Source organism: Ctenopharyngodon idella, chromosome 13 (genome assembly GCF_019924925.1).
Source record: "Ctenopharyngodon idella isolate HZGC_01 chromosome 13, HZGC01, whole genome shotgun sequence".
NCBI classification, from domain to species: Eukaryota; Metazoa; Chordata; class Actinopteri; order Cypriniformes; family Xenocyprididae; genus Ctenopharyngodon; species Ctenopharyngodon idella.
The window spans coordinates 27,354,075-27,380,682 of NC_067232.1; the positions used below are offsets into that span (position 1 = coordinate 27,354,075).

The window sequence follows — 26,608 nt, forward strand, 5'->3', positions numbered from 1 at the left end:
ACTAAAACAACTCTTTAGTTGTTCATCATTTACCTCAAGCAAAAGCAATTGGGTTTTTTGGTGTACTCCGGTGACGGTTCACACACTGCTCCAATTAGGTTCAGAGGAAGGCTTGTCACACAGCTCTATGGGGTACAAATATAGACTCGTTTGGGTTAACTCGTATCCTTAGCTGCTTTACAGCTGCCATTAAATGTAATTCAAATCACAATTCAACCTTGCAATATAACTAATGATGTCTGTTTGCAATAAAGGAACAAAACATTTTGCAAAGTCAGATCATGCTTACCTTGAGTGTATCTTTCCTGTCCTGATAGAAACATATAGTTTGTTTGTACAGCACAGCATGATAAGAGTTCCACGCCCTGCATGGTGCCTGAAATAGCACATTTAGCTTATTGGTTACATAAAGACCAACTAAAAATGCACCAAAATAACCTACACCGACATCTACCACAGGTAAAAGCATGAGGCATGTGACACAAAATGCTCTTTTGTCTTGGTCTGTGTGAAGAAAATATCTGCAATTGAGCAACCCCTCCTGTATGAATGGCCCGCTTTAAGCGGGACTCGAACCCGGGTCGCCGCCATGGGAGGCGGGCACTCTAACAAGGAGGCTAAAGACTGCAGTCTCTAGCGTCCGTCGCTATAGCGCCTCTTGAGTTCAGGGGAGTGAGGTTTACACGCACAGCTCTTACTAGCCTAAGTCCGTTACAATTGTGATGTTTACCTTCTTTCCACCAAGCTGTAGTTTGTGTTTCCTCTCTAGAGTACCTTCCATAGACGGCAATTCCCATTCTTGTCTTCCGCTCTGAAAAAGACCGGTCAAAGTTCAGAATTAACAATCATTATTTCACAATGAATAGATACAGCAATGTCTTTTATTTCTCAATATTCTGAAGAACTTTTAAGCAGACTTGTAAGTAAATCTCATATACATTTCTAGCATTGTTTGCAATTTAACTTCTGTGTACCTGGATATCAGAGTCATTGGTGCCATCCAATCCCATATGAACAGACAGGAGGCTCATGGACTGGTCCTGTGGAGATAGGAGGACACATATCAATGCATTTAAGTACCGTGACAAAAACAGATTAAATGCGCACCAATCATAACTTAAAAAATGGGCATAATGATATGAAATGTGCTGGCCACAACTTCATTTAAAGGTTTCCAAATAAAACCCTCAATCCTCCTGGGAAGATCCTACTTTAGACTTTTAGCGCAAAAGCAACAAAATATAGAGCACACTTGCTCCTACACTGAATGATGGGAAATGTAACCTGTCACCTCATAAACCAGCCAACCAAGGAGTATTTTCTGGCCTTAAAGGGATAGTTCACCCAAAAAATGAAAATTATCCCATGATTTACTCACCCTCAAGCCATCCTAGGTGTATATGACTATCTTCTTTAAGTCGAACACAATCAGAGATATATTTAAAAATATCCTGGCTCCTCCAAGCTTTATAATGGTAATGAACTGGGGGAACAGTTTTGAAGCCCCAAAAATGCATCCATCCATCATAAGTATAATCCATATGGCTCCAGGGGGTTGATAAAGGCCTTCTGAAGTAAAGCGATGGGTCTTTTGTAAGAAAAATATCCATATTTTGAAAGTTTGAAAGATTGTCATATACAACTAGCATGGCTTGAGTGTGAGTAAATCATTTTTGAACTATACCTTTAAAGATAATCCAAATCCTCTCGCTGCTAAATACAATACTGTGGTGGCGCTCATCTCATTAATATCATTCTGACATGTTGCAAAGGCAGCACAAGTCAACAGCTCAACTACTTTAACCAGAGGTGTCCAATCCTGGAGGGCCAACATCCAGCAGAGTTTAGCTCCAATTTGACCCAACACCTCCCCTGATGTTTCTAGTAATCCCGAAGACCTTGATTTAATTGGTTCAGATGTGGTTAATTGGGGTTAGAGCTCACCTCTGCAGGACATTAGCTCTCCAGGAGCAGGATTTGGCCACCTCTAACTTCCTAAACGACAGGGTTTGACAGGATTAATTGCCAACTTGTAGACCTCACCTTCAGAAACCCCGTTTCCTTCTCCTCCTCCGCCTCTTCCTCCTCCTCCTCTCTATAATGGTAGATATACTTTTCCTGGTCCTCTATTTCGGGTAGTTTCACCAGATCTGAAGCAGTTTCATTAATGGTCACCTGTTTGTAAACCTGTTCCTGTTGAGTGAATGCAGCCCAAGACCTCCTATCCCCTTTGTCCAGAATTTGCCTCTCTTCCGTTAAGTTCTGCTGCTTCCCACAACCCATCATAGACTGGATAGATGGTGGCAGTCGAAACTCCGCCACAAGAAGATTGGGTGCGGAGGCTGTGACCAACTTCCTGAAGAGTTCTGCTTGCTCTTTGGGTGAGGGTTCCCTGTGCTGGTCTGGAGAAGAGGTGGCTGTCAAAGCCTGGTAGCCGTTATACATGATGTCAGAGTTTAGACTCTGTCGGTAGCTGTTGGTGTGGTTCCAGATGTCCTCCAGCTCCTCCTCTTCCTGCTCAAACTGTTGGTGGTCAGGGTGAACCTGATCCTCAACGTCAATAGATAAAGTAAGGCTTTTGTCTTTGGAGAACTCTAAGTTCCTGGTGGAGACTCCTGCGTCCAGCGATGGTACCTTCCCGATGGTCCTCTTGGGCACTGGGCACTCTGAAGAGTCTATGTACAAACCCTCTGAACACAACTTGAAGCTTCCAGAGCTTGAGTGACCAGAGTCCACCGAGTCCTCTCTTCCATTGGCTCTGAAGTTCAATACCACCTGAGATGCATGGTTTGGACTCAACTGTTGAGTGCTTGAGGTCTTTGTTGGCCTATGGAAGATGTGTCCATTAAGATTGTGAACCAAGGTATGGATGCTAGGACATACATGAATCTCTGCTGTAGTTGAGCTGTGGTTGGCTATCCCTTGGCTTGCATCTTCTGGAGGACTTACATAGTGGTTTTCTTTGTTGTCAAGTTTAGTTCCCATTGTGTCCCAACTAACTACCTCTTCTTTGGGCATTGTACTTATCCCAGACAGGTGTTTCTGTTGGAGTAATGAGGGGTGATTCACCTCAAATGAGATGTCTTCAATGACTGGAGAAGGTGGAGGAGGAAAATCATCTTCAGTAAATGAAATAGTGTCAACGCTGATCTTTTTGGAGTCTTTACAATCAATCCTAAGGATTACTTCACCTGGAGAAGTTTGTTTGGACTCTTCTTTTTGCGTTGGAGGTGAGCGGGCTGTTTTAAAGGTGCTCAAAGGTGTTGGACGATCAACCTGAGAGTCCTGGTGTTGAGAGTCTGTCTTCTTTTGCTCGGGAGGGCCAATTGTAATGACATCTTGAATGCTAGGGATAAGGCTCATATCCTTGGGCAGGTCGAAGCTTATCACTGAGCCCAAGGACAGAAACCTGCAGTGGTTCTTCACATGTCCTTGGGTGGCAACCTCTAAGGTGTTGTGAACTGGAGATCCAACCTCTCCAGAACATTCTGCATCTATGTCTTTCACCAAAGGGTTCTTCATGTAATCCAAGACCTGAGTTTCATCGCTGTTTGGTTTCCTTGCATTTTTCCGCTTCTTCCTTTCCTTCAGGGGCCAAGTGTGCGTATCGTATGTCACCGGTTCATGTACAGGTGGCAAACCAGCCTCTTCTGACACCTCTTCTCCCATGATCTTCTGAATGGTGTGTCTACGGTCATCTTTCTTCTTCTTCCCCTTCTTGCTCTTCCTCTTCAGGCTGCTGAAGATTGAGATGTTGCCGTTCTTTGGCAAGAGGTGAACAGAGGGGTTGTTGGCCTGCTGAAGGGTGTCTTCTGTGGAGGACGATGAGTATGGAGAGGTGCAAGGGGAGGAGAAAGCGTACAGAGAGGTCCTTGGAGAGGAGGAAGAGGGCCTCGGGGCTTTGTCTCGGGGTAGCGTCATGCTCTCATACACTGGGGCTACTGCCATGTTGTTTTCCATAACATGCAAGTAAGTACTTACCTAAAACACAAGGAAAAGATTGTTTTAGAGTGTTATTTTATCTTTTTTTTCCCCCATGCATGAAATGTTTAGCATGCATAAGTATCACGCTTCAATACAAATTTCACCCTTTAAAGATACATCATGCTAATTATCTGATGTGCAGTGGTCCAAAAACCATTTGGACAGTTAGGTCACACAAGAAATGCATGAATGTCATTGCATTACATAAAAGTTATTAAGTAACATCTGCAAACAATATTTGCTGGTCAATAGGTCATTAATGCATGTATGAAATCCGTTCTCGTCAAGTTCACACAGGTGTAGCCCATCACATTAACTATCAACATTCACTAATGTTTCACAACCACAATGTGTCTTCATTTTGGACCATGCTTGTGTTATCTTTATAATAAATGCAACTTGGTTTGATATTTTATCATCTTATGCAATAACATTCATATTTAAGTGTGGCTTGAGTGTCCAAAAACTTTTTATGGCCAGTGCAATTCATAATTCAAACACTGCTACACAAAAATGATCATTTGTATAATCATTTGTGTAAATAAGTGTGTTTTAGTATCTGAACACAGCACTTCTGTGAGTGTCTGGCTCAAGCAAAGCATTCCTAAGCAAAAACGTAGACACACACACGTTGCTTCGCATTTGTTACTGCTGAATGATGACATTGCTCTGCAATGATAAAAACAACTAAAATGCTGAAACATCTTTTCCTTCACTGCTTACGTGAAGAAGCTGGAATTCACATTGGCAATCAGAAAAATAAACAATTTTAACATTTAGTAAAGAAATTGCCAGGGTGTTGTGGATGTTATGTAGTCACTAAGGTGTTGCTATGTGATTGCTAAGATGCTCTGAATGGTTGCTAATGTCAAAAAGTCACACCACTAATAAAACCAGAACCATTAGATTTACATGAGAACAACATGAACCCATGCAAAATAACATTAGCACGACTACACAAGCACACTTAGGGTTTTTTTTTTTTCAAACTCCGGGCTTTAATAAGAATCATCTGCTCCTAAACATGTCGTCATACACAGCTGTAATGGCTTGACCTTTCACCCCGTGACTAATCTTATGCTGCTCTGGCAGCCCCAGACCATAAATCACACAGGCCAGTCAAGAGGGCCTTCTAGAAAGTTCACAACAAATTTCTCCAGCACCCCCCACTCCTGCTGGGAGCCATTTCAAAACTCAGCGATCATGGGAAGCGAAGGGTGAGGTCACATCTCAACACAGCGCTGCTGTCATGAGTGGGTTTACATCATGCTTAGAGACAGTTTACGTAAGAGTGAAAAACTCCACTTCATGCATCTTATCACCTCTCTTATCACCTTTCTCTGTCCGTGCATATCTGATTAAAACAACTGATTTGCAGCAAATCTTTACATCTTATAAAAGCCCCTGGCCTCTGCTGGTTTCAGACTCTTTTGTCATGACAGAGCAACAGTTCAAAGAGAATAAATAAAAATTAGAATAAATGCAAATTTTTTGCTCTGCTCCTCATGCAAAGTTATTGTATAAGTTCTGAAAACTTAACACTCATTATAAAGTATATTTCTAGTCTTAAAGGTGCAGTAAGCAATTTCTGAGAAACGCTGTTGATAAACAAACACGCCCCTACCCAAAAGGATCACACCCCTATCTTGATAGCTCCGCCCCCAAATTACATACAGCACAGGTACCTCCCCCCTAATGAGTGGACACGCCCCTAACTGCTGATTGGCTACAAGTCGGGCTAGGCAAAAAAATCTATTTTTTTCGATTAATAGTTTTTTAAAATGTGGTCATTCGATATCAATTCTCAAAAGCCACAAATCATTTTTTTCCCTATTTATTTCCGCAAACATTGAACATAATATCTGATTGACGTTAATCTTATTACTAGTCTTCTCCACTAGGTGTCATCCTCTTATTTACCTTGCACAAAGTTAAAGCGGGAAAGAACGCATGTGCATCATTATTGGATCCGTGCATTAGTCTTAAAGTGACAGCAGCCTAATATTCCTGCAGCTGTCTGTGTTTTTAATGTTAATCAAACTAAAAAAGACAAAAAAAAACTGAATATTTTTTGTAACTTTATTAAGAATCAACCTTTATTTAATTTGTATATTGAATATTATATGCAGTGTTATTTTACATTTGATTACTTTATTCAATTTCTGTACCTGAAAACTGTTAGACCAACCTGAAAAACCTTAAAAGCACTGATTATATAATTTGTATTTTTGTTCTTTTGTATTTATTTATTTGTGCTATTGCATGTAGTTTAATTATTTGTTCTTTTGTTCTTAATTTGTCTAATAATCTTTGAAAATTTTATTAGTTAGTAGTTTTAGCTGTGGTTTCAAAATTGGATTCGAGAATTGTTAAATTTCACTGGTATCTAAAATGTTGGGTGTCATAACCTATTTATTACAATACAAGGATACATGGGTCAAAAACAATAACTAAAAAATCCTGCAGACAGATATCAAAATGCATCTAAAATTAGACGCTATGACAGCAGCTAGACAACTTCCCACAAGCCCTAATCCTCATGATGTTTTCAAAAAAATCTGAGAGCTGTAAACATACAGCAACGGCCAAAATTTCCAAAATAACTTCTACTATTGACCAAAGTTTAAACTTCACAGACCCTAAAGACATAATAAAAGGAGGATACTGCAAATCCTTTTATGGCTACTATATGCTACTATATTTTTAAGCCCCTGTAACCATTCCAAGAAACACACACTTTTATTTTTGTTGCAATTACTTTCAAAACTTTCCCAAAGACAGTTTTGTAAACAACCCGAATGTTTGAAATGAGGCTTTATGTGTGTCTTGGAAGAGTTTCTTGTCCCGGTTTCTAATGCTTCCCATATACTGGCAGTGGAAGTGGTTATTTCCTCAGTCATCTTTTCATTACCTGCCTATACCTGTTTGCAATCTCCTCTAAACCACAGCGACCCCTCTTCCATCAAAGTCTCTGGCTTTGTTGCGTTTCCAACCACCAAACAAATAAATGATCAGGCCAGTGGCTCTTTTTCAGAATAGCATACTATTATACAACGATTTTGAGATGTACTGCAATGCTTCGGTAATCAAATTTTAATCAAATGATATGATGAGATGATTTCTCCTCTGAAAATCACGGTGTTAGTCAGTCCTCATGCACACAAACACAGTACCATGTTTTTGTTTTCTCATGCAGGGCCACCGACCAACTGTATTTACCTCTTCTGCACTGTGTCGATAAATCGTTTTCTTTCGCTTTAAACTACCAAAAAGCCCCTGGCAGCGCTTCCAAAAGCTTTTACAGGCAGAAGAGTGAGACTCAGCAGGCTGAAGGAGAACGTACAAGAAAATAAAACAGAGAACGATGTTGGGGAAAGAGAAGGAAAATATAAGGAGACTGAGAGGGATATCGAACACAAACTAGTGCATAAGCAGGGCTCCAGACTAACATTTGAGAGAAAATGTAAATATTCTACAATTATTAAATTTACCATACTGAACTGACTGACAGCTTCAGTGATTTTAAAAGGAGTGCTCTTTACTTGCTTTCTGTGTAATTCAGTCACAACTTGAAGAAGTTTTTGTTTTTCATGAGACTTTTCCTACTTTTCCATATATTAGGGAGTCAATAAGTGCTTCTCTGCTGCCATCTAGTGGTAATTTCATTTCTTTTTGTTTGCCTAGAAGTGTTAGTTTTCCTTCATCTTTAAACGTTTAGTTTTACAAGTCATTACATTAAAAATAACATTAAAATTTTATAATATTTAGAGCTTTTAAGTGCTGGAATAAGTGTGAAGCACTTTAAAAAGTTATTGAAAAGTGCTGGAATTTCAAAAGTTTGCATGAACCCTGAAATTAATAACTAAAAGCATTGATTTGAGTATTTCTGCCACAATACCAGTTTCAGTAAGCGTTACTACATTAAATCCATGGTGATTTGTGGACTGGAAAGCCTTAACTTGATCGTGGCACAGTGTTTTTCCTGGTTTCCACAATACCTGTGGTTTATAGCAGAGAACTGAACCTTTGCCGGGATTTGATTGACAGGCAACCTAACCAATCATAACACCAAATCCACAGTTATGTCCTTGGATTTAGTAGATTAACGTTGGTGAACTTGAATTTGAAAAATGGTCCTGACATCTTCCTGCGGTTGAAACAACATTCCTTCTGATGTTCATTCATGTTTATTTGATGCTATAAATTCACTAGTAGGAAAAGATGATCGGTTCACAAGTCCCTTGAACTGAGGCGCTACAGCGATCTGTCACGACACATTAAAGAGCCACAAAACAGTATTTACTGTTTAAATTTCTTTAAAAATTACAAAATTTGAAATACTACAGTGGTGTGTAGTAAGCAGTGTCACGTGATCAAGATCTGCGCTGTCTATTATTGCTCAGTGCTGATAAACGGTCCGCGCTGCACAGCTCAAACGAATAGCACTATTTCGTTTCACTTTTGTTTCGTTTGCCGTTTGATTTCTCATATGAAACAGAAATGGCAGCTCTTATCAGATGAGCAATGTGGTGGTCACACCAGTGTGGCCTCTAACAAAATGTAGTCGCACTGGCAAAAAAAAGGTCGCAAAATGCGACCATTTAGTCACAGTCTGGAGCCCTGATAAGTGATTGTCATCGTCAGTAGGGTGATGTTTAAATTATTCTCACCCTGTGCACAGGCTCCGGCACCGGCACGCCACTTTCCCTGCCAGGCGCCTGTACCTGGATTTGTGTGTCTCCGGAGTTACTGAAGCTGAGGATGAGGTTGACGGTGCCTCCTAGAGCGGAGGGACTGGGTTCCTTCAGCACCAGGTACGGTGAATCCGGACTCTCTAAATGACTGCTGTCATCGCTTCCTTTAGGACTGACACTCTTCATCACCTCATATTCATAACTGTGCTGAAAACTATCCTCCATGTCACCAGGGGGACTATCTATTCTCTTCTGAGAGACTTCGGTTGAGGTTTCCACCTGAAAAATGGCAGAATTAGCAGGAGACTGAGTCGATCTAATGAAAACTGACTATTGAGGATTTGCCAGATCACATTTCGCATACAAAAGAAAGAAATATGAAATAATAATAATACATATCTTATTCTGGGACCCTTTTTATGATAATTACGAACCATCAATGAATGTGTTCTACCTGTGGTTGTGAGGTGCAGACCGTGGCTTCAGAGTAAATGGCATCTGTTTGAGGTTCTTCAGCCTTCTGTCTGCTCAACAGCTGATCCTTCTGAGCCCTCCAGTGGACGAGGATCCATCCCAGCATGCTCCTCAGCTCCTCCATCCTCTCTCTGATCTGTACAAGACAAAGAGCAATGGGAAAAACAATCTATCACCATGTAAAGCCCTTTGAAGCTGCACTGAAACTGCAATTTGGACCTTCAACCCGTTGGTAGCTGTTGAAGTTCACTATATGGAGAAAAATCCTGGAATGTTTCCCCCAAAAACCTTAATTTCTTTTCGACCGAAGACATGAACATCTTGGATGACATGGAGGTGAGTAAATTATCAGGAAATTTGAATTCTGAACTACTATTCCTTTAAAGAGGACATATGCTTTTTTTTACAACTTTCTTTAGTGTGTAATGTTGCTGTTTGAGCTTGAAAAAGTGGAGTCAAGATTCAGAGGAGTTCAGAAACAGTGACACTGATATAGAGCAGTGTCACTGTTTCTGAACTCCCTGAAGCTTGAGTTTTCTTCTGGGAATGAACACGTCACAATATTCCTCATTTAAATAATTCATACGCAGAATAAAGGGGCGGGGCCTGGTTGAGTTAGTTAGTAGTGTGTTGAAACTGGCAGTTATGGTAAGGGGCGGGACATTTCCCAAACACACTCAAAGTGCTTGACCAATCACAACACACTGCTCCAGAGTCCAGCTGACCAATCAGAGCACATTGTGCTTGTAAGAAGGAGGGGCTTCATAGAGACAGGAACTAAACAGAGCGTTACTGACAGACTGGGAAGAGAGGAGCTGCAACAATGGAGAATATTAGGAAAATAATGAACATTTAAGCATGAAAACCTGTTCTAGTAGAGCCAGAAAACAAAACAATGGCATAATATGACATCTTTAAAGAAATCTTATTTGTGATTGTTCTTTTGTTTATATTTATGCAAAACATACTCTACCATTTTGTTAAGATGATGCTCGTCGCCAAAGAGCTTTTTTCCAGCCACGGTGAGCTGATCAAACTCCTCAAACTTCTGTTCAATCTGCCGATCCAGAACCTCAACTAGAGGCTCCTGGTTCTCTCGGCTCTGACGCAGAGCACTTTCTGAGAAAATGCAGGAGCGGGTGTCTTCTGTCCAAGAGCTGTGGGAGAGAAGATGAACAGCAGACGGATGAAGACAAGAGCTTCAGGCCAGTACACACAGCTCAAGATGATGCTTACCAGACGTTGCTTCATATGCATGAAGAGAACACAATGTGAACAGACATCTCCCATCAATAAATAAAACATTATTAATAAAACAAGCTCTGCAAATAAATTCGTAGAACATTCCTGGTAAATCACACCAAAACATGTCCAGGTCACATTTCACCCTAAAATCAAAAGAACTAAGAAATTATATGTTGCATCTATTTTTAGGACCATTTTTGCATTATTAAAGGGGCACAATATTAAAGGGGTCCTTGATTATGATTTCACTTTTTTAACTAAGTGTGTAATGTTTCTGTTTGAGCATAAACAACATCTGCAAAGTTACGACGCTCAAAGTTCAATGCAAAGGGAGATATTTTCTTTTACAGAAATCACTTTTTAAGGACTACAACAAACGGCCGGTAGGGACTACAATGAGCTTCTTCCTGGGCTTGTGACATCACAAACCCCAAAATTTACATAAACCCCGCCCCTGAGAACACGCAACAAACGGGGTGAGGCCATGTTGGGCTGCTTTAGAGAAGAGGAAGAGTTGTTGTAATAGAGTGTTGTTGACATGCCGTCATTTTACGCCGGACTGCTTCACAAACGAGGGTCAATTCAACGCTGGATTTGCACAAAAGATTAACATGACGACATGCTAGTCGATGAGTTGAATCAACTCCACAGCAACTACATAAATTTATCCAATAACCATTCAGAAACGTCCAGTTTCATTCTAAAAGTTGTAACTTCTTCCTGAGTCTCTCCATCAGTGTCGACTCCGGTTTGAACAATGTAAGGCTGAACACCGTTACTGACAATCCTCATTTTGGCTGCGTGAGATTCTCCAGCTTTGTTGTTGTTGAGCGACCGAAGCACGAGCTGTTAAAGCTCCGCCCTCTTCTGGAAAGGGGGCCGGGAGCAGCAGCTCATTTGCATTTAAAGGGACACACACAAAAACGGCGTGTTTTTGCTCACACCCAAATAGGGGCAAATTCAACAAGCTATAATAAATGATCTGTGGGGTATTTAGAGCTGAAACTTCACAGACACATTCTGGGGACACCAGAGACTTATATTACATATTTTAAAAGGGCATTATAGGTCCTCTTTAACTTCTTGTTTATTGAACTGTTGTATAAAATTGTGCAGATATTCAGGAAAAAACAGAATTATGCCATGTTCTTGTGAGATGAATCTTTAACATTAACAGAATGAGAATTAAAAGAAGGTCTTATTTTATAGTTTCATCATTTCCTTACATCATTGCCAGGTAGTTCCTAAAGAAATGCCGCAGGTGCCCAAACTGCCGGAGTCTCTTCTTGTTTTCGGCCACAGTCTTGCCGAGCTCTTCCCAGGCGTGCAGACAGGTCTGAATCTCAGTTCCTACAGCGTTCATCCTCTCTGGACAAACATCTGACAAACGGCTCGCCAGACTCTTCATAGCCCCGACCTCCTCCTTTAACACTCCATATTCAGCCTGGAGAAAGAAAAGACGCCCATGTGTAAGTTCAGAATGGTATACTACCTGTGCTATTTTGGCTGCATAAACCCTAAAAGGAACCATATGCCTTACATATGCAATGCTGGCATCACTGACAGTGTTTCTGAATGTAATTAAAAGTGCTAAAGGCTTAATAAGAATCAAGCCGCTCAGTGTTTCAGATCAAACAGAGATTGTCAGATGCCTTGTGCATGAGCGTCAAACTATTTTAGTATGAGCCATTAGGTCATTTCTTGCGCTTTGGGGTTTCCAGACAGCTGTGTGTGTTTGTGCTCCGCACGCCATTGAGGTTGCGTTGCAAAGCTCCCCACAATGCACAATGCTGCAGTCACAAATTAATCCACTGACACATACAAATACACTTCATAAATGCCTAAAAACTCTGACACAATGGAGTCCTGTGTGGATAATAAAGTCATGTGTGGGCTTACACATCGAGGCTGACTTCATTAACATCTATTGAACAAAACAAGGGTCTGGCTGAGCCTCAGTGGATGTCAAACTTTAACCACAACAGGAAACAGATTCTTGAAACAATGTGCTAAAACAAATGGGAGAAAGTCATTTCCATTAAATCAACACTGCGAGGTCACAGAGTCCCGGCAAACAAGATGCTTCCTGTTCTCATAGGGTGTAAATGCTTTGGATGTGTTATTGTTTTGTAAAAACACTTGGTTGCTGTCTGGAATGATCTTTTTTGAAAAATAAACAACCGCACAAAAAGGTGAATCCCATGAAAACATGTCCAGGTCACATTTCACCACAACAAAATCTGCATGAATAAAACAGCTCTATTTTTAAATTATGCAGCTCTCTAGAATACTCGATTCTGATTGGTCAAACTGTGTAAAAACACACTAAACTGTATTATTATCTGTTATTCCTACATATTTAAGCAAGTTTGATGTCTCATATCACTCCATAGTCTCTTTTGCCTCACAAAATAAAATCATTTCAACAGAATTCCATTGTGATAATAATAATAATAATAAATGTAAAAATATAGCTGCAAGCAGCAATTACCGGGTCAAGCCGAATAAGGGCAGAAAACATGGACATCTGTGTTCATGAGGTTAGGATAATGCTGTATCAGTTAAGGCACTTATAACATAATAACATGGTTTATAACTTCTGAGCAGTAGGTGGCGCTATGACGAAACTTTACATGCACCCTCAAGTCATGCCTGTGATGACATGTACCAAGTTTCGTGTCAATACACAAAACTTTTGCAAAGATACAGCTGCATATCTATTTTGGTGTGCTCGCAGTCAAATTTGTTGACGCAGTATAAAACAACGGTTGGGTTTATCAAAAATCTTTTATTAACTTTTTGTCATGAGTATCTGTAGATGCTACTTACCAAATTTCGTACAAATCGGACAAATTTTGTAGGAAGAGTTCGAAAAAGTGGGTTTTGAATAAAATTCAATATGGCGGATAACAAGTATGGTAGAATATGGCAAATTTGGTATCGTAGAACTTGGCATAAGCCAACAAATCTAATTATGTAAGTTAAATGACAATATGCTGAATTTTTCATATGTTATAAGCATTTTCATAAATTTCATTATAACTCTTGACCACTAGGGGGCGCCTAAAACTTTACAGGTCCTCTCAAGAACATGGCCTCGATGAATCATACAGAGTTTCATAATGATGTATTCATGCATTTGTAAAAGCATTTTATGACAAAATTCAAAATGGCCGACCAAAGAAAACTGGATATCGTTCAACTCGACATTCCTCAGGGAATCTAAGGAGACCATCCTCATGATTTTAGGACAAGGCATTCAAAAGTTATAAGCAAAAATAGCCATTTTTCCTATCTCTGCACCAGTAGGTGGCGCTGTGACAATACTATGCATGTACCCCAAGTCACGCCTGTAATGACATATACCAAGTTTGGTGTCAATTCACCAAATCATTGCGAAGATACAGCATCAACATCATTTTTGCGTGCTCGCCATCAATTTCTTTAATGCGCTATATGAGAACGGATCAATCAAAACTCTTTTTATTAGCTTTTTGCCTGGAGTGTGAGTAGATGCTATTTACCAAATTTCATGCAAATTGGACAAATGCTCTAGGAGGAGTTTGAAAAAGTATTCAAAATGGTGGAAAAATTTTCATGATGGAAATGACGTTTGCATCACAGCAATAAGAGTATGAAGATAAAACTGTCATAAAAAAAATAAGGTAGGAATGCAAAATATCTTACTGGTCCTAAAAACAAGGTGAAATACGAGTCAGGCACGTTCTTGACAGGTTTTATGGGATTCCCCCTAAACTCTTTTAATTTGCAACATTTTTCTATGGTAGTCCTGCATTGATGTTCAGAGTACCCGTACCTCCAGCTGGTCCTGGTACTCCTGCAGGCCATCCAGACCGCAGCGATCCGGCTCACACCTCACAGCCATCTCACTCTCCATCTCTAGCACATCTACGGCTAGTTCGGCACAGCGCTGCAGACACTGCTCCACGCGTTCAGACACCATGGCATGCTGGGAAACGAGGAGGAGACGAATAGCACAGAGAATAATGAACGCTTATATTCTCAAAATGCTTTCTTGCCAGGTCTGCCTTAACATAAACATTGAAAAGTTAATCTGATAGAATTAATTTCCAATTCTACACACCCTGGTGAGCAGTTCCTGGATGCTCTGGTCATGTGACTGCGAGCGGCCCCGCTCTCGTGCCGTATCATTGAGCATCTCCACAGCTTCTCTGAGTTCCTTTACAGGGTTTCCAATGGTTTCCATCAGGGGCTCATCATGTCCGCTCCTCGGCAAGCCCAGAAGAGACGGTCCAGAGTCAAGTTCACTGCACAGGGGCTGGAGGAACACAGTACAATATTAGACTTCTGCTTTAACAGCTAGAAAAAAAAAACACTGACTACCATTCGTTTCACATTATTATGCAGCTCTCTGGAACACTCAATTCTGATTGGCCGACCATGCCATTCTGATCAAATATTTATATTTAGTATATTATTGTAATAATATTAAACTAAGTATAATTTTAACAATATTTTCATTAATAATAACAATTATTTTTGCATTTAAACATTTAAATTTTTTAATACTATTTAAGTAGAATATTATATAAATTTGATAATAGTTTTATTTTATACTTTTATAAATATAAATTTTATAATAATATTATATTAATTAGTTCAAATCAAACAAAAAGTCTGACATTATGCAGCGCTCTAGAATACTTGATTCTGATTGGTCAATCATGCTATTCTGATCAAAAACTTTTTTTAAGTATTTTATTGTAATAATATTAAACTAAGTATAATTTTAATAACAAGTTTCATTAATAATAATAATTTTATTAAAATAATAATAATTTTTTTTAAATAATTAAAAAAAAAAAAAATCAACTTTATTTAACAATATCTAGTGATGGGCGATTTCAAAACACTGCTTCATGAAGCTTCGAAGCTTTACCAATCTTTTGTTTTGAATCAGTGGTTCGGAGCGCGTATCAAACTGCCAAAGTCACATGAACCATTGAAATTTTGAAACATTTTGAAACACTTGTGACGTAACGAAGCATCGTTTAATGAAATCATGTGACTTTGGCAGTTTGATACGCGCTCTGAACCACTGATTCAAAACAAAAGATTCGTAAAGGTTCGAAGCTTCATGAAGCAGTGTTTTGAAATCGCCCATCACTAGATATTGTTGAATAAAGTCACTACTTTGTTTTTTTTGGTGCACAAAAAGTATTCTCATCTCTTCATAACATTAAGGTTGAACCACTGTAGTCACATGAACTGTTTTTCAGACTTTAGTACCTTTCTGGGTGTTTGAAAGTGTTAATTATCTTACTGTCAATGGAGGCCTCACTGAGCCATCGGATTTCATCAAAAATATCTTAATTTGTGTTCTGAAGATGAAGGAAGGTCTTACGGGTGTGGAACAACATGAGATTGAGTAATTAATGACAGAAATTTAATAATAATATTATATTAATTAGTTGAAATCAAACAAAAAGGCTGGACTACCATAAGTCTGACATTATGCAGCTCTCTAGAATACTCGATTCTGACTGGTCAATCATGCCATTCTGATAAAACTTTTGTGTATAATGAATGACACTAAACTATTTAATTTGTTAAAGTTATATTTTTGGACTTTTTTGCCTTTATTGGATAGGACAGTCTGTTTAATATCTATGCTAGTTTAATGTTTCATATCTCAGTCTCCAGTCTCCTTCATCTCACATTATAAAATCATTTAAACTCAAATCAATATTTAATGTCCATTTATTCATTTGTTCAAAGTGGTGCAAAGTTCACCTTTTTACTTATTTTAATTGTAATATTGAAAAAATTAGAAATTTTTATAGAAAACTTGACATCAGCATGTTGCTAAACTAACAACATGATACTGTAATAATCATAAAAATACATAGCACACAAATATTGGGTAAAATAACCTATATTTTAATTAGAATAAGTATTTTTACTGATACATTAAGTTATTGAATGAATTCTAATAATATTTATACTAAACTTAGGTTTTAATAAGTATAAGTAACTAAGTATAATTTTAATAATAATAATAATATATTTTTATAATAAAATGTATAAAGTAAATTTGATAATAGTGAATAACAGTTATTTTATAAATATGCATTTTATAATCATATTATATTAATTTATTATTATAAATATAATTTATAAAACATACTAAATTTGCAGCTTATCTTATAGTGTGGATCAGGGATTGTCGTCCCATGTGGGATTCGAACCAGCAACCTTTCTGGTTATCACTAAATCACCTTATATTTTTATGGCACACTTTATCTCTGATGTCCATGACCTTTGCAAACAAGTCTGAAAAGCTGCAATTATCAATGCTAGAAATGAACCGAGCTCAAATGCAACGGCAAAGGTCATGGGTTCGATTCCCAGAGAATGCATGAACTGATCAAATGTACACCTCGCTTTGGATAAAAGCATCTGCCAATCGCATAAATGTAAATGAACTGCAAAAATCAAACCTGTCCCAAGGTGCTGTAGTGACTTTCCTCAAGCTCCACCTTCTCCAGGAACTCCGTGAGCATCCGCGTGTCCTTTAGCTCCGAGCTCTGTTGGGTCAGTGCCATTTGCACACTGCTGAACCTGAAAGAAATACTGATGTTCATACATCTGAACCAGTGTAAGCAACATCTGTCCATCTTGAACTGGCAGCACATACTTCTTCTCCACGTCCTTCAGTCGTGCAGGAAGCAGCTGAGTATGAAGATGTCTTTGTTTGCTCAGATGATCTATTTCCTGTCTGAGGTTCTGTAGCTCCAGTCCTCTGGCCTCCAGCTCCTGCTCCAGCTGACAGCTCTCTTGCTCCGCCACGCTCACGGACTCTGGGTCTCCGGCCAGTGACGCCTGCCTGATTGACAGCTCCACCGCCTCCAGCCACGCCTCCAGACTGGCCAAAGCCTGCAGCATCCGCACCACCTGCCAATCACAATCGAACACAAAGCTGCTGTGGTCTGTCTGGTCACATTTTTATACTGTAAATATGCATTACAAATCACAAATACACTGATGAGGCAGAGCAGACTTATGTTTTATAATTTGCTATATTGCATTGTGGGATAGAATACTCCATACAAGTTGTTCTGATTGTATACTACACAATGTAGGGATATACACAGATCAGGCAAAACATTATGACCACCTTCCTAATATTGTGTTGGTCATCATGATTGATCATACTTCCTTTATCACACTGGAAATGGATTCTCAGTGTTGTTTCAGGGATCCAGTACTCCACACAGTGTGCTCTAGTTGTGCATTCTGGCAAATGTAGTAGGTTATCTGGGCATTTCTTGCATGCTAAGCATATGACATATTATGCTCAGTATACATAGTGCATACTACTTCCTTTCACAAACAGAAGGTATGTCATTCTAAACATTCAAAGAAACACTAGATATACATGTACCCTGTAGTTGAGCTCCTCTGACACCTTCAGGACCAGTCCATTCCTCTCATGTCTTCTCTTCAGCTCGTCCCACAGGACCTCCAGCTGACTCAGAAACTCCTGGATCTTGACGCTGCCGGGATGCTGAGCCCTCACCAGACTGTGACCCTCCTGGATGGAAACAAATGCTCTATTCATCTCCTCATGGCTATGGTCAATCTAGCCCTTTGAAAAAGCAGCTAGCTTCTCTACAAGTTCCTGACAAAATGCAGCTAATTATACTCAAGCTATATTACTTTTTTTTTGATAAATATAAACAATATTAAAAAGAAACAGAACAGTATTTAATATATACAAAAACACTGAAGATTTCATTTCATTAGGAGGTAACAGCTTTTATTCTTTTTTACAAAATAACTTAAATCATGTTTAATTTCCTTTAATTTGCATTATCAATGGACAAAAACAACCCCAGGCATCATAAAGTCAGAGTTAGATGAAGTATCTATGCACACTTGTTGCGTAAATCCAGCGAACATTACTGCGCTAACACACTCTGACAGCTGCGCTCACCTTCTTGACCAGCTCTATCCTGGCTCTGTTGGACAGGATATCCTGTTCCAGTGAGGCCTGACGCCTCTTGGCTGCGTCAAAACCGTTCGGTCCGGCCAAGCTGCAAATTTGAGTAGCCATCGCAACGCTGTCTTTGAGCCAGGAGAGAGTCTGTGGAAAACACAAAGAGAACATGAACACATAACACCGACAGCTGCCTCCTCCCTATATAGGCAACAGTCTTCCTCACATAAAGTGAACAGAAGACGACTGACTTAATGATTCCAATAGTTTGACATTAGCATGTTGCTAAGCTAACAACACGATACTCTATTAATTATAAGACACAGCACACACAATTATGTGTGTAATAGTGTTGTCACGGTACCAAAATTCCAGTAGTCGGTACCAATACCAGTAAAATTTTACAGTTCTCGGTACCGATTTCGGTACCACAGGAAAAACTTTAAATATTTTACTATTTTATTTAACTAGTCTATTTTTAAAAACATATTAAATATGATGGTAATCATACATATAAATATTTGGAGCGTGTGTATGTTTGTGTGTGTATATAAATAAATTTTGAAATATAAAAAAAAATAAACAAATGATCAAACATCCATTTTGAAACAGACGTGCGTGTTTATTTGAGCTATTCCTTCAGTGAAACGACACACTACAGCCTGTAAAACGATGAAATAAATATCGGTAAATAATGGTAACCTAATAAGAAAGCTAAATATTATTTTAAAAAACATTCGTTTTTTATTTCCAGGGACACGAGCATAATATCTTCATGTTATCTCCTGATGTTACAAGCAGCTGACACTTGTTGTAAAAGGTCTGAAGAGCGAGTTTTATCTTCACACATTCAGGCTATGTTTGATTTTGCGCTGCCAGAAAAAAGGGAAACTAAAAAAATCACCAGAGTGTGAAATGCGCTATACAAATAAACTTGACTATTAAAGAAATGCTGGTATCGTCACATTTTCAAAATTACAGTACCGACTTGGTACCAAAGTACCGGTACTTTTGACAACACTAGTGTGTAATACCCTATATTTACCACTAGAACAACTATTTTTAAATGATACTTTATATAAGATATTATAATAGCTAATTCTAATAATATATCTTTTAAATCAAATTGATCAATTTATTGTAATATTAAACTAAGTATTAATTTAATAATAGCAATTTTCATTATGATTAATGACTATTAATAATTATTACATATGATAATTATATTAATTTTTCATTAATTTAAATATAATTTATATTTATTATATAAATGATATAAATGTTATATATATTATATAAATAATATAATATTTATTTACACACACGTTAATATAAATATAAATTATGTTTATGAGTTACTTTAATTAATTATTAATAGAAATTTGATAATATTGTTACATTAAATAAGTGTTAATATTATAAATTACATATTAATTTTATATGTAATATAAATTATATATATAATTTCAAAAAGTCTGATTTCTAATTGATATTAATATTAATAATATTAAACTAAGTATTTTAATAATAGTAATTTTGTATCATTAATAATGAATATTAAATATGACAATTATATACATTTTATCAGTATAATAGAAATTAGTATTATATATATATATATATATATATAGTCAAACCAAAAATGATTCAGACATTTTTTATATTTTTGATATATTTTTACTAGTGGGTTCAGGACACTACAGTTCATTTCTGTAAGTGAGGATAGCAAAATAAAGTAAACTGTGACATATTATACCCAAAAATTCTTCATACAGTGGACTACCAGTAAAACTGATAAAAATTTAGAACTAAAAATTATTCAGACACTTTGACCTGACCATGTTTTGCTTAAGTGTTATCTGACATAATTAAGATTAATTTTTTTCTGACACAGTTTAACTCTGAGATCTTGTCATATTTTATTACCATTTTTTAAACTATAGTGAATAAACTGTAATAATGAATGAAATGTTGGAGGTGTCTGAATACATTTTGGTTTGACTGTATATATATATATATATATATATATATATATATAATTTAACTGTCTGATTTATAATTAATATTATTAATTAATTAATATTAATGAATTTCATGCCTGATTCATCCACCATGAAGAAAGTATCTTTGAAGCCAGCTTAATGTTCTCAGTCTCTTGGAACAGAACTGAGGTGTCACATTCCATGAAAAAAATAGCAAGACATATTTCCAACACAAAGAGAGAAGAAACCCTTATTTAGACCTGGCTGACCTCTGAACCGCTGGCTACTCGGCCCAGACAGGGTTCAGAACCCGCGGGCTGGGTCTTCAAGCCAGAACAATTCCTGGAAGTCAGATACACTAGCAGAGACCGACACTGGTGTCAAACAAACACGCAAACCTCAACCAATTAGCAAAGACCCATCCATCAATCTTTCATGAGTTTATTTTGGTGGAATCCAAACTCTCAGCTGAACCGCAGTGAAAGGATGTCGGCTGGAGAAGCTTCCCTGTTCTGTCCGATTGGACACAGTTGGTCTGTTCGAAGCATAAACGATTGTGTAAGGATTGTGTAATGCTACAGTAATAAATGGGCACCTTGTCTGCAGAAACGGTGAACTTCTGGAGTTGCGAGTGGAGTGGTGGGTGGGCGATGGACTCGGGCCTCGACGCGTTCCCGCTGTAAAGCCAAACACAGGACCTCTATTTAACATGCTTTTCTAATTTGCATGTGTTCAAAAATGTTCCGAAGAGAAAAACACAAGACACGGCCATGCTAAATGTCACCTTTCAGTGGCTGTCTGGAGTTTGACGATGATATCTCTGGCACAGGCACGTGCTGGGATCTCTCCGGCATCTTGGCTGTCTGAAGGCTTCCCGTAGCGCTCGTCGTCTCTCCCACCCTGTGAAGTCAAGTCAGCTTTATTTATATAGTGCTTTAAACAATAAAGATGGTTTCAAAGCAGCTTCACAGTAATAAACAGGAAAATAACAGAATCAATAACTATGTTTCGCATCACAAACAAGAGATGGAAACGCCCAATTTCGAAAAAAAAAAATCTCTTAATTCGCAATTTTTATGCTCGCTTCAGGTGGTTTATGTGCATTGTGCACCTGCCTATAGGCGCATATTACTAACGCACTCTTTAAATAAAAAAAAAATATTGCGGCATTGACTTTAGACCAGGTTTCAGTTGGTTAATGGCGCAGTCTATTTTTAGTTGCCTCAAAATAGCAACATGCCAACAATGCGCCTGAACACACCTCGTTTTCAGACCAGCACGCCCATGGGCGAACAGATGGGCGCGGGTGCATTAAACAACGTGGCGCTGGACGTGAAAATAATAACTGCGTCGGGCTGAAACTGGCAAAAAACACTTGCGATGCACCTGGTGTCGTATGATAGGCCCCAATGTGTCTTTTTAAACTAGGGCTGTTAGTCAACTATTAGTTGTTCATTTAAGCGATTAGTTGACTAATCACACGTGTATATTAATAAGCCATATAAATCTTAATAATACTCCTTTAATATATACATAGTCTAATCAGTGCTCAAGCCATATGCAAGTTTTATATGGATTACATAACCTGAGAATATTTGTTTCCAACTTGAATTTGGATGACAATCGCTTGACTTTTCAAGCTTTCTATAGATGATGGCAGGAAGCGTATCCTGTTTGTTTTCTTTATTTTACAAAGGCACAACGTTGATGCTGTTTTACCAGGCTGCAGAGGAAAGCTTTCAGTGTGAGAATGAGCACATAAAAGCATTACTTAGCATGTTAGCATCAGATTAGCATGCTAAGCTAACTTAATGCTAATGTAGCTTATGGTTAACCTGATAGCTGAAGAGCCACATTAGAAAGAATGGCAACTGGTTAGCATGCTAACCAATTAGCACGCTAAGCTAACTAGAATAAGACAACAAACAAAGGCAGGGTCAACTTTGGACAGATATTTCTCGGGAACGGTAGCGAATATCAAAAATCTGTTCAGTCTTTTCTGTGCGGCTCAGTCCAAAGATAATCTGAGCCACATTTGGACAAAATTGGGCAAAATTTGTAGGAATAGCGAAAAAACGTTTTCATTTACTTCAATATGCCGGGCAGTGACATTGTTGGAAAGTGTTTTCTTTATTTTACAAAAGCACAATGTTTTCGTTATTGTGAGTTTACACAAATAAAAGTAAAAGGGTATAAAGTACTCTTTACAGTTTCGAATGATGATTTACTCTTATCTGTTTGACCAAAAATGACTGCGTATTTTAAGTTGTTTCTGCTGTTATTAGGAAAAAATGCAAGTGATCACACTGGCGCATCCATGTCATACAGTAAAGCGCGCTATACTTCAGCTTCCACACTCCCCACAAACAGTTGGATATGCGACTAATAATAGCGCATATTTATCTATTTTATTAGATAAACCAAATAGAACATATTAATGAGCTTTAATTGCTTATACATAGCCTAATCAGCACTCAAGCGCATGCATAAAGCTTGCGCCAGTGCAATGAATCGGTTCATTTATAAATAGACATTTCAAGCTTTCAATAGATGTATTTTGCATGTCTGTGAGTAAAGTTCACGCTGAGTTTCGGTTTATTTTTTGACTATCTCCAGTGTACACAAATAAAATGAGTCAGTTTCAAATTATGCATTGGCTACTCTTGATATAAGACCAAAACTGACGGAATATTTTAAGTTAAATGCAAGTGATCGCGCCGGCGCCTGCATTAAGCGAGCTACAATTTAGCTTCCACACCCCCACATAAACACTTGGGTATGCACACATTTATCTAGGTTAACCATAGAGTAAGCAGCCTAGTAAAGTTGCTTCTACTTACATGTTTCAATTGATAAGCCATATTTGAGGTTGATGGATGATTGGACATTTGGATTTTCTGCCCGACATACTGTAATTACACAAGGACCCGCCGTTAACGATCTGTCCCTCACAGACTGCGTGACTTCGCCACCAGTTTTTTTTTCTGCGACTAACCAGTAATACTAAAATTTTTGGTTGACTAAGCCTATTTTAAACCCAACTAAGCAAGCCAAATGCGACAGTGGCAAGAACCCAAACTCCCTGTGAAGGAAAACACGAGGTGCGTGTTCATCTAGCAGACATTGATGTGTTTAAACAGCTACAATGGATCCTTGTGTGTGCTTGTTTAAAACACGGTGGTCCGTCGTGATATTGATGTGTCACTGAACTGCGTGGTTGGCTGGGTAACCTGAGTTTGAATATCAGCGTGCGGTTGGAGGTGCGGACAGTGTGGATGTAATCCCAGAAAGAAAGGGAATACTTTTTTTTCTGGAAAGTTACAGTAAGCAGCTGTTAAACAGGCTCCAGCATCACAGGAGGAAGCCAACACGGGAAAATAATTATTCTCTCACTCGCCATCATGTCTTGAGTAGAAGGTCACAAACTCTGTTCAGGCTGCGCTGCTTTTTCACGTACATTACATCAACAATAAACAACATGATACTATAATAATAATAACATCACATGATGTTGAAAATTCAGCTTTGCATCACAAGAATAAAATTACATTTTACAATATATTCAAATAGAAAACAGCTATTTTAAAATTGTAATAATACAGTTTTACTATTTCTTTCTTCCATGAAACACAAAATGAGACCAAATCTTGATCTTGTTCTATACAATGAAAGTGAAAGAGGACAGATGACAAAAGGCACCATAAAGTAGCATATACGCTCTCAAAACTCATTCATATGTCCACATATATTTCAATTTGGCACTTAGCAATCTGTAATATATCCAAGTACCAATGATGTAATTAACATAAAACCTTGTGTGATGCACCTTTAAAGGGGTCATGAACTGCATTGTTTTGTTTTATAATGTTTCCTGGGATGCACTTACACTATTAGTATGATTTTTACATCAAAAATGGTCATAATTTAGAAATAAAAGGCATTTTTCCTACCCTGATTTTAGCCCTCTGATTTGAACGCTCTGTTTTAAGGGGCGTGTCTGCTGTGAGACTTCAGTGTAAACGCCCACTGCTGTGATTTGCTGATATCTTTGCATATGAAATAATTTAGTATTACATGTGGAACTCTTGAAAACTTTTAGCATGTTTTTATTATTACAGCTCTCTAGGTTAACTAATCATGTAAAGTGTTGATTATATTTAGATTATAGATCGTGGCATGAAAGGTTGCAGTGGAGAACATTGTAGTCGATCACAGACATGTTGTTGAGCTCATGAAAGCAGTGATCTCGTCATTGAAACTTTGAATTCTGCACACTAACGAATGCTTTCATCATAACTAACAGTGCAAACTCAATGTAAATAAGAGATTTGTCTATTATTAGGGGCGTTTTGTCACAAGTCCAGAACTCAGTCACTGATAAACTCACGCTGTTTGATTGACAGCTCCAGTGATTGTAAAGGAAGCGTTCTTTAATCGCTTTCTTTTTATAATTTAATCACAGTTTAAATAACAGATTATTTTCATCCTACTAAGAGAAACAACGTGAAGTTGAGCGTTTAGTCACTGGTTTGATTTACTGACACACAGACAAAGATCATCTGACTGTACATGAATCATTAATATCAGATCAGGCATTAGAATGAACACAGTTACTGACATGTTGTTGCATTACTGTCGAGTTTATATCGGAAAAGTCTGTTTGCAAAGCCTGCGCCGAAATGCATTTGATTTACCAAAGAATCCACAGTGAAATGTACCGAATACAAATAAATAAAGCTCAACTGAGACATTCACATTGTTGAAAATAAATAACCATATTCCTGCATTAGGATCCTTTGAAAGGTAATGTTATTTTAGTCCTGTATCGCTCTTCTCTCGTCCTCATCTAACACACCAGTAGGCGGGGCTAACGTTGCAATGAAGAAGTAGGCGTTGATGTTCTTTTGCATAGGAATATAATAAGATACCTCTTATATATCAAAAGCTCAAGGAAAATTAGATTTCTCAGTTCATGACGTATTTGAATGCAAATGAGAATGTAATGCAAAAGAGATCTGAAAACAAGACTTTCTGTGTATAATGATTTAAATGCAATTATTTAAATTTCAATGACTTGGTATATCATGGAGTATTTTCATGGAGCTTTTTTTGGTCATTTTTGGAGCTTGAGGTCTCATTTTGTGTTGTGCTAGAGAGCAAGTTGACTGAGGATGGAAACCCAAAGCCCCAGTTTCAATCCAGCTGGAATTTTACATTTAAATCATGCATTTGTGCAATTAAATATGCCAATCCCATTTCTATTGCAAACAGAAGACAAATATTTTCTAAAAAAGATGCTATGAACACTTAAAGTTTTTGATCAGGACACGGAGGGTGAAAATTAAAACAGAAACATTTGCACAATAATAACTTGCTGGAAAACAAAAATCAAGCAACACTTCAACAGTGCTTTCACCCAGACAAAATGGGTTTTCATGCACGGCACCCCATAGGCCCGTTTTTTTGCTTTATGGCAGCATATGAACCAGAGCTAGGCTTTCTCTGATTATGAGCTCAGGATGAATGAGTCAGAGTTTGGGAGAGAGAAACGCATGATGCCTGAGAGAAAGAAAGAAACAGTCGCCTGAGAAAGTGCCATTTGGAGCGCGCAGCAAATTTACAAGGCTTAATAGCATTTATAAACACGCCACTCAAGGAGTGGAAGCCTCGAGTTTAATCACACAACGGCACGTTATCATGCTATTCGTGAGCGTGAAGTGCTCGAGTAACACGCGCGGCGTAATTACATACTGCATAACCATTACGGACGTCTCCTTTCCACATGCTCACTTCAAAAAACTCCAGCACCTTTCCTCCATGATGAAACGTAAGGAATTGTGAATTATGTCACAGCCAGCTCTCGAATGGCTTTCTCTGCCCGTTCCCAGCGCTGATGCCAATTAGCGCTTGAGTTTTTGCTCGTATTTCATCAGCTCTCTCTCTCTCTCTCTCTCTCTCTCTCTCTCTATCTTTCAAGACCTCCGTTTCAGTGTAAAGTTGTGGAGTGATGTCAGCCAATTGCTCTCGTAGCATCTGGGAGCCATTAGTCAGAAATACAGGCCTCTTCATCATATTTACCTCACGTCACTAAACAAGAAGTTTGGTTATACATACACACAAACTCACATATGCTCACCAACGGATAGATGCTGTGCCTCATAACGTGTAACTATATTCATTCAGATAAAAACAAAAAAAACAAAAAAAAAAACAGCTTAAACTAACCAAGGTTAGTTTGGTTGTGTTTG

The 26,608-nt window shown here is 38.2% G+C and overlaps 1 protein-coding gene across 5 annotated transcripts in view; it reads right to left on the reverse strand.

Moving 5' to 3' along the window:
* LOC127524779 (spectrin beta chain, non-erythrocytic 1) overlaps positions 1 to 26,608 on the reverse strand; it is a 57,621-nt gene that overhangs the window by 4,296 nt on the left and 26,717 nt on the right. For 2 of the 5 annotated variants that reach the window (XM_051916652.1, XM_051916651.1), the window contains exons 12-29: positions 21,145 to 21,260; positions 20,956 to 21,037; positions 18,376 to 18,525; positions 17,824 to 17,973; positions 17,077 to 17,333; positions 16,880 to 17,000; positions 14,503 to 14,697; positions 14,215 to 14,367; positions 11,624 to 11,841; positions 10,126 to 10,309; positions 9,133 to 9,288; positions 8,655 to 8,957; positions 7,204 to 7,311; positions 2,044 to 3,981; positions 975 to 1,040; positions 731 to 811; positions 290 to 376; positions 34 to 125 (exon numbers count right to left, since the gene is read on the reverse strand). In XM_051916652.1, coding sequence (XP_051772612.1) covers positions 34 to 125; positions 290 to 376; positions 731 to 811; positions 975 to 1,040; positions 2,044 to 3,981; positions 7,204 to 7,311; positions 8,655 to 8,957; positions 9,133 to 9,288; positions 10,126 to 10,309; positions 11,624 to 11,841; positions 14,215 to 14,367; positions 14,503 to 14,697; positions 16,880 to 17,000; positions 17,077 to 17,333; positions 17,824 to 17,973; positions 18,376 to 18,525; positions 20,956 to 21,037; positions 21,145 to 21,260 — 4,457 coding nt within the window. The remainder of the gene's footprint in view (positions 1 to 33; positions 126 to 289; positions 377 to 730; positions 812 to 974; positions 1,041 to 2,043; positions 3,982 to 7,203; positions 7,312 to 8,654; positions 8,958 to 9,132; positions 9,289 to 10,125; positions 10,310 to 11,623; positions 11,842 to 14,214; positions 14,368 to 14,502; positions 14,698 to 16,879; positions 17,001 to 17,076; positions 17,334 to 17,823; positions 17,974 to 18,375; positions 18,526 to 20,955; positions 21,038 to 21,144; positions 21,261 to 26,608) is intronic. The other 3 variants (XM_051916653.1, XM_051916654.1, XM_051916655.1) reach the window with 3 other exon arrangements.